The sequence below is a fragment of the Mustela nigripes genome, chromosome 6, assembly GCF_022355385.1.
Source record: "Mustela nigripes isolate SB6536 chromosome 6, MUSNIG.SB6536, whole genome shotgun sequence".
In the NCBI taxonomy this organism is placed as follows: Eukaryota; Metazoa; Chordata; class Mammalia; order Carnivora; family Mustelidae; genus Mustela; species Mustela nigripes.
Window position 1 is genome coordinate 89,707,658 of NC_081562.1, and position 9,287 is coordinate 89,716,944.

Here is a 9,287-nt window from a genome sequence, read left to right on the forward strand (position 1 = left end):
TTACAAGGAGAGAAATGGTTCATTCTTAAGAATATCTTTTATATCTAGTTTTTTCTCAACACATTCTTTTTTAGATTTCTTTAGTTACTTTTTTTTTCAATTTTTCTGTTGAAACCAGAAGTTTTGTATAAAATGTGTATTTAAGGAAACCATACATTTTTTAGTTGATAGGCCCTACCAGAGTTTATTTTGATGATTTTTCTGCCTTCTAAAATCAAACAGTCAACATTGCTGTTAACTTTTAATTTTTTTCAAGGAAGTAAATATAAATACTGGACTAAATTGACTTCTAGTATACTTGCGTTGTCTCAACCTGTGTTGAAAGAATGTCACCATTAGTGAAACCATGGCAATGACCGAAATAAAGATGACAAGAGATATTATGAGACATTGTGTAATTTATATCTTATATAATTTTTATTTATCATAAATATACAACTTACATAATAATTTTTATATATTTATAAAACTATGTTTATAAAATATGAAAGATATTTCCATAGTATGTGAATATTTGAATTGTTAGTTTTATTTTATATTTTATGATAGCTTATTGAATAGTAAACCACTTCCTTCCTCAATCTCATGCCTCTAAAGAAGCTTTTTAAATATTTTTTCTTAATTTCTCCATACATAAAATAAAATAAAAATTACTTCCTTTTTCTACCACCATGTTTTAGGGACACCTATAGCCATAACATCACATGTCTAAGTAAATATAATGCAAGCTTGTTTAAATACACATTTCTTCCTTTTCCCCCATTTTACCTATCTTAAAATTGTCATATGTGCCCTCTTTCCTCCATATGCACAGAACTTTGTATTTTTACTAGATTTGTTTGTTTCTGAAAGGACAGAATAATCTCTATCCAAGATCTTAGAATTCCCTACCTAGTTTGCACCCTTGAAAACTCCAAAGGGAATAAAAGTGGGAAAGAAGGAAGGATGGAAGGAAGGAGGGAGGGAAAGCAGGAAAAAAGGAGAAAGAGAAAAAACAAAAGTCTGATGAAATCATGCTTAGAAAATATACTCAAGAATTGCTTCTGTTTTTAGTAAGTGAATTGTGCCAATAAGAGTGCACATCACCATAAGGACAAAAAATAATGAGAGAAATAAGAATATGAGTTACCAGGTAAAAAAGAAGATTCTTTTGTCAGAATATGAAGCTTTTCTCCTTGTAATAAAAGAAAAATAAATATAATATTTGTCTGTTATCTTTACAGTAGATAAGGAAGCTAAATGATTTTAAAAAAATAAAAAGAGATCATCAATTTAATAGAGTTTCACTCCAAATGAAGTTTTAAGTGGATTATTATGTCTGTGAGAAATATATTCCACAGAGAAGGCAACTTTCAATGGTGATAACTGATAATAACTCAAGGGAAAGCAATCGATGAGATCTTGTTTCTATACACTTTGCTAGAATCTCTATTTCTCCAAAGCATGCTTAGAGAACAAGCCTGCATTATTTGCAAAATAGGTATATCTCAAAGGGTGACCAATCAGATTAAATTCTTTATTCTTTAAAAATAACAATTTGTTCTGTATTGCTGTTTTGTAATTTATTGGGAACAATACGATAAAATTTTTTCCATTCTAGCTTTTAGTTATTTTTACTTAAACTAGTGTTCTGATCACTTATTTCTTTCATTTTTACATCTCTCCAGTTCCACCTACATCTCAGCCATGAAAAACGAACTTAATTGGAATTACTCAGAAGTGACAGAGTTCATTCTGCTAGGCTTTGGAACCCCTCCAAAACTACAAATCCTCTTATTCCTAGTGTTCTTGCTAATCTATACAGTCACTGTAGTGGGAAATATTAGCATGATAATTGTCATTAAGATGGATTCCAGACTTCAAATGCCTATGTATTTCTTCCTTAGAAACTTGTCCTATTTAGATCTCTGCTACTCCACAGTCATCGCTCCCAAAACTTTAGCTAACTTCATGTCTAGTGAAAAGAAGATTTCTTACAATGGGTGTGCAGCCCAGTTTTTCTTCTTTGCTCTATTTGTCACAACTGAAGGCTTCCTTTTGGCTGTAATGGCATTTGATCGATTCTCGGCCATTTGCTCCCCTCTCCTTTACCCTGTGCACATGTCGCAGAAAGTCTGTGCTCAGTTGGTGACTGGATCCTACATCTGTGGAGGCATCAACTCCATCGTGCAAACAGGTTTCACCTTCAGTTTGCGTTTCTGTGGAGAAAACAGACTGGACCACTTTTTCTGTGACGTCCCAGCCCTGATCAAGATCTCTTGTGATGACACTTTTGTGAACGAGATTGTGCTGTTCATTCTCTCTGCCCTCATCATCATTACCACCACAACTGTCATTCTGGTTTCCTATGCTTACATCCTCTCCACTGTCCTGAAGATCCCCTCTACCCACAGCAGGGGTAAGACCTTCTCCACCTGCGGTTCCCATATAGCTGTGGTGAGTTTGTTCTATGGGACTGTGTTCTTTATGTATGCCCAGCCTGGTGCCATCTCCTCCCCAGAACAAAACAAGATCGTAGCGGTGCTCTACACATTGATAATACCAATGCTAAACCCTTTAATATACAGTCTGAGAAACAGAGATGTGAAAGATGCTGTGAAGAGAATACTACACTGGAAATGATTCTTTCCGTAATGTTTGTAAAGCCATGAGCCAGTAGACACTGTTTGTTTTCTAAGGGTTCCAGTTATCCTTGTTCTTGGAATATTAATATATAAAAGATATTTTTATATATGACATCAAATGCTTTTCTGTGTTACAAAATGGTATTTCTATGCTTAGAATATATGAAAACATTGTTTTCAATTTTGGATGTGATAATAATATCTTCATTTCAGTTTTACTTTAGGAAGTAAGTAGTAAGAGCTGCTATTGTATGAGAATTAAAATATTACATCTGTGTGAACTATTTTATCCTACAAAGCAAGTATACTAATACTCATTTGGAAAAGAAAGCAGCCACACTGTGTAGGGGCAAAACAGAATGGTAATGGTTACATATAGTACTTTTGAGTTTTACTCACCCCTTTCTTTCCCAAAGACTCAGGTTTATATTTTGAAGACTATCATCCTTAGAATTGCTACTGCTATAAAAAGAGGATCCCCAGAATATTATTTAAGAATTATTTACATGGAAAATATGTGGCAGTAATATTGTATTAATTTTTAATTCATTTTTTCTAAAAATTAAATGATATATTTTATAATAAAAGCTTATACATAAAGAACATATAACATCACTTTTATCACTGTTTTTCAAATGAGTACATTGAGGCAGTTGGAGACTAAGTAACTTGGTATAGTCAAAACTCAACACTAGTATGGTTCCAGAATTTTTATTATTCAAATATATATTGCAAAGCATGTGGAATATTCTAAAGATGTAATCTCATAATCTAGAAACAGCTATTTATGAAAGGAGGTATAGATATGGGGTCAGTTCTGTCATTGACCCATTATCCTGTCATTATTTTAATTTTTTCTTTAGAGAGAGAGAGCAAACACAAGCGAGGATGGGGGCTGGGCAAGGGAAAGGGAGAGAGAGTCTCAAGCAGTTTCCATGCCAACTCGGGGTTCAATCTCATGACTCTGAGATCATGACCTGAGCTGAGTCAGACGCTTACCCGAATGAGCCACCCATGTGCCCCATATCCTGCCATTATTTGTGCAAATATTATTCTGTTTATTCTCTTTTGATATTTTAATCAATTTTGCATGTGAAGTAGCATAACATTTGTATATAATTTTATTTTTTGTCTTTTTTTACATATACTTACCCATTCAAAATCTGATATTTTCAAATATTAAAGTTTTCATATATTATATTTGAATTTTAGTTATTATAAAGTTTTTTTTTATCTTATATGGTGTGGACTGAGGTCTTTATTCAAGTGTTTTTCCAACAGTTAGGAATATTTTTAACATTTAAAAAATGTAGAAAGGAAATAAAAGTTTTGTCCTGCTTTGTCATAATATACAGTACTTTTTATATACTACTGAATAAATTTTTCTAATGCTTTAAAATCCTGTTTTAACATGATAGGAGTAGTTCCATAATATTCTTTTCTAAAATAAGTGCCTAATTATCATGGTAAATGATATGATTGAGAGGATCCAGAACTGCTCAGTGTTCCTGGAGGGCTCTGGCTCCAGAAGCAAATTCTGGATGGACGCAGCTGCAGTTGCTGCCATCTGGTGGCTGTCATCCAACTAAATCTGAAGTGAATTCTGGATACTGTGATAGAAAGGAACTTCCAGAACGATGGGTAAGAATTCAAAGCTCTCCAATCAAGAAATGGGCAGAGGACATGAACAGACATTTCTGCAAAGAAGACATCCAGATGGCCAACAGACACATGAAAAAGTGCTCCATCAGGGAAATACAAATCAAAACCACAATGCGATATCACCTCACACCAGTCAGAATGGCTAAAATCAACAAGTCAGGAAATGACAGATGCTGGAGAGGATGCAGAGAAAGGGGAACCATCCTACACTGTTGGTGGGAATGCAAGCTGGTGCAACCACTCTGGAAAACAGTATGGAGATTCCTCAAAATGTTGAAAATAGAACTGCCCTATGACCCAGAAATTGCACTATTGGGTATTTACCCTAAAGATACAAACGTAGTGATCCAAAGGGGCATGTGTACTCGAATGTTTATAGCAGCAATGTCCACAATAGCCAAACCATGGAAAGGACCTAGATGTCCATCAACAGATGAATGGATCAAGAAGATGTGGTATATATACACAATGGAATACTATGCAGCCATCAAAAGAAATGAAATCTTGCCATTTGCGACAACATGGATGGAACTAGAGGGTATCATGCTTAGCAAAATAAGTCAAGCGGAGAAAGACAACTATCATATGATCATATGATCTCCCTGATATGAGGAAGTGGTGATGCAACATGAAGGCTTAAGTGGGTACGAGAAGAATAAATGAAAGAAGATGGGATTGGGAGGGAGACAAACCATAAGTGACTCTTAATCTCACAAAACAAACTGAGGGTTGCTTGGGGGAGGGGGTTTGGGAGAAGGGGGTGTGATTATGGACATTGGGGAGGGTATGTGCTTTGGTGAGTGCTGTGAAGTGTGTAAACCTGGTGATTCACAGACCTGTACCCCTGGGGATAAAAATATATGTTTATAAAAAATAAAAAATTATTTAAAAAAAAAGAAATTGATAGAATTCCCACAATTAAAAATAAAAGCCTTAAAGCTAAAAAAAAAAAAAAAAAGTTATATTGGTTAAAGGACATATTGAGATGAATTACACATTTATTTACTTCTCTAAGATCTTGTATCCTTGTACTTTTCATTCTTTTATAACTACTTTGATTCCCTCTAACTGAGCTCTTGACACAGATTATTGTTTACCTAAGGCTCTAGCTTATCCTTTTGATAAGCGATTTTATTGGCTCAATATTTCCGATTAAACCTATATCATCAAAAAAAAAAAAAATTCAATGCTCTTCCTAGTTACTTAGTTTCCATCCCCACCATATTGTCCTGAGCAAGGGAGGTTGGTTTACTGCAAGAAGATATGTGAAAAGTAAGCCTATACCTGTGTCTTCCTGAGGTAAAGTTGTTTGACATTGCCACCCTTGCTTTCCCTTCCTTCCTTTTGTGCTTTTCCCTCACCAAAAGTAAGTCCTGTAGAATCTCATCCTTTTTTCAGAAAAGGGCTGTGTAGAAAATGGAAAATATTTGCTAATTATATTATTTCTGAATTTGTCTTGAGATACAGTTTCATGGGATTTTACTGAATTTTATCAGAATGGTTGTATAGTATGTTTATAATCAAGACAGAATTATTTGTTTTCCTCATAAGAATTATGGCACATTTTGGACTCAAGCTTGTCTTAAACATCATTAAAAGATGGCAACATTTTCTGGGGCGCCTGGGTGGCTCTCAGTGGGTTAAGCCTCTGCCTTTGGCTCGGGTCATAATCCCAGGGTCATGGGATCAAGTCCCGCATTGGGCTGTCTGCTCAGTGGGGAGCCTGCTTCTCCGTATCTCTCTCTCTGCCTACCTCTCTGCCTACTTTGATCTCTGTCTGTCAAATAAATAAATAAAATCTTTTTTAAAAAATGGCAACTTTTTCCAACTTTTCTATTCTGAAAAGAGATCATATAACATATTATTTCTTCATTGAAGGTTTGGGAGAACTGATTGGTGATGCCATCTGGACAAAGAGTTTTTATTATGGAAGAGTTTGAATAATGATTGAGTTGCTTTAGTGGCGACCAAAAGTGGTGATATTCAAAATATTTAACAACTTGTTCAGTAATGTTTATATACCAATGCTTAATATATCAATCAATGCAAAATAGTCCCTTTAATTTTATTAAACTGCTTAAATAGTGGTAGTTTTTAATACAAATCATTCTAAATGTTTTCATATCAATACTTACTTCTTTTCTTTTCTTTTTTCTTTCCTTTCCTTTCCTTTTCTTTTAATTTCTTCTCTTCTCTTCTTTCTTCTCTTTTTCCTTTTTTTTTTCTTTCTTTATTTTTTTTCTTTTTCAAATTGTTGGGAGAAATATTTGACTTGACATGCTATCACTAAATGTGATTTGATACAGGGACACTAGAGTAGACAAAACCATTACAATAGTTATTTCATTACATTGAAAGTCATTAGATAATGTCGTGTTTGAAAAAGTAAAATTTTGTTTCAACAAAATTGTTCATAATTTTGAATCCTGTGAAACTTCTGCTAAGCCAGTATCAATTACATTAAAATTATTCTAATCCCTCTTGTTCCTGATATTAGAAGTCACTCAACCTTTTATCATTCTGGGTCATATTATCCATGGATTTTGCATAGGTGCTCTTTATTAAGCTGGGAAATTGCTGAGAGTTGTTATCAGACACGATTGTCTGGTTTTGTCAAATGTTTTTCCCATGTTCAATTGAGGTGATTGTTCCTTATGAATTTCTTAGTAAAACTATCTTTTCTCCAGCTACTTTATTGTAAGAATACAGTATATAATACATACAATGTACAAAATATGTGTTAATTGTATGTGTTTATGTTATAAGTAAGGCTCTGGTCAACAGTAGACTATTAATAAAGTTTTGGGGGTGTCAAAAGTTTCTATGTGGACTTTTGGCTATGTGTGTGAGTTGGTCAGCACACATATATGCATGCACATAAACACACACACATATACATATATATGATATGAATTTTTATATATCACGTTTATATGTAATATATAACATATGAATTTAAAGATAAATTTGTATATTTGGTTTATTAAGTATATGTGAAATCCATTTTAGTTTGTTAAAATAGTAAATTAATTAAATTAAATTAATTATTTAAAAATTCTATTTATTTGACAGACAGAGATCACAAGTAGGCAGACAGGCAGGCAGAGAGAGAGAGGGTGAAGCTGGCTCCTTGCTGAGCAAAGAGTCCATGCAAGGCTCCATCCCAGTACTCTGGGATCATGACCTGAGCTGAAGGCAGAGGCTTTAACCCACTGAGCCACCCAGGTGCCCCAGATTAATTTATTTTTGAATGTTAGACCAGTTTTATATTCCTAGAATAACTTCTACCTAGTTATATTATAGTTTTGCTGTTTTTCTAGATTGAATTTACTAAATATTGATTAGAAACTTTGCATTTATGTTCACAGCAGATACTGGCTAGTAGTTATCTTGTCCTTTTCCTATCTAGTTTACCACTAACCTTACACTAGTTTCATACACTAAACTAGAAAGTGTTTTCTCATTTTAATTTCCTTGGGAAAGTTTGTGTAGAATTGTCACTAAGTTTTTACTTTTATGTTTGGTAGAATTCACCAGTGAACCAAACCAGAGTTTTTCTTTATGGGATCATTTTTAACTACATTTTCAAATTTTGAAGTGCTCTAAGTGAAATGAACCGGAATAATTACTGGGCTTACCATATTTCTTTCCCACCTTTCAGAAATCACTATACACACACACACACACAAACACACACACAGAGCCCAAGTGAGAGAGAGAGAGAGAGAGATGTTCTCTCTTGAATCTCTCTCTTGATGAATCTCTCTTGATTCAGGCAAGAGAGTGACTCTGGCACCTATGACTTCTTCTTGACAAGAATCAGAATTCTAGGCATATCTTTTAACTTCCAGGTCAAATTAAACTTCTTTGTCAATCTTCCTAAGTAGCAGCAATACAGTTATTTTAGTTAGGATTTTTTTTTTTTAATTCTCAGTTTAAGAAGGGGCTTCCATAGGTATGGCCAATGTACCCATTGCTTCTCACTGAACACTGAAGAGTCCTGTGGATTAAAATTAAATTTCATGTTATAGATAAAACTGTTCTACTGTTGATGAAGCTGCCTGCATAGGCTGCATGATGTTCAGGGAAGAATGTTATATATTTCTGTTACTTTTTTTGAAGAATAATCTCACTTTCTGAAGCCAGATTCTTTTTGGGGATGACGTTTTTTTTTTTTTTTTTTTTTTGTTTGTTTTTTTTTAAATTTTTTATTTTTGATAAACATATATTTTTATCCCCAGGGGTACAGTAAGATCATTTCTCTAAGTTCTTGGCATTTTGTATTCCAACCTCGAGAATTCTCTTTGATTCTATGTCATAAATGATCTGGATGTCCATCATTCATAGGCCAGGAATGATTCCTTTTTTTTTTTTTTTTTTTTTTTTTTTAAGGAATCACTATAGTAGGAGTCAGTCATGTGCCTTTTATTTTTTAAATATGTTTGAGTTCACTGGTTGAATCTTTTTACCCCACTGGTGTTGCTAATCCTCTCTTCTGGACAGTAAAATTACACTTGTTAGCCCACTCTGCACTCTTGAACTTTGGGAAGACAGACATCTTCATGCCACACTGACAGTTCACTTTCTTCAAACCAACAGTTTCTTTTAAAATTTGTTTTGTTTTAAAATTTTAAAATTTGGGGGAGATGGAGAGAAGGGAGTTGAGAGAAATTGGAGGGAGAGATGAGCCACGAAAAACTATGGACCCAGAAAAACAATCTGACGTTTTGAAGGGGTGGGGGTTGGAGGTTGGGGGACCCTGGTGGTGGGTATTATGGAGGGCACTTATTGCATGGAGCACTGGATGTAGTGCATAAACAAATGAATTATGTTACACTGAAAAGAAATTAAATTTAAAAAAATGGGAAAAAGAAAAAAATTAAAATTTAAAAAATTTAAAATTTGTTTTCCTCCTTTGTGGGCAGGCCCATTTATCTTGTTTATTTTTTCTTCCTATTGAGTAATCTTAGTGTCATATCATTGGTGCAGTTGCTGTTGAAA

The 9,287-nt window shown here is 33.9% G+C and overlaps 1 protein-coding gene across 1 annotated transcript; it reads left to right on the top strand.

Moving 5' to 3' along the window:
* The first annotated feature begins 1,686 nt into the window (after window positions 1-1,686).
* On the top strand, window positions 1,687-2,622 carry LOC132020737 (olfactory receptor 9S13-like). The gene has a single exon (XM_059404887.1). It carries the CDS (start codon window positions 1,687-1,689, stop codon window positions 2,620-2,622), a length of 936 nt encoding a protein of 311 aa, XP_059260870.1.
* Window positions 2,623-9,287: the final 6,665 nt, after the last annotated feature.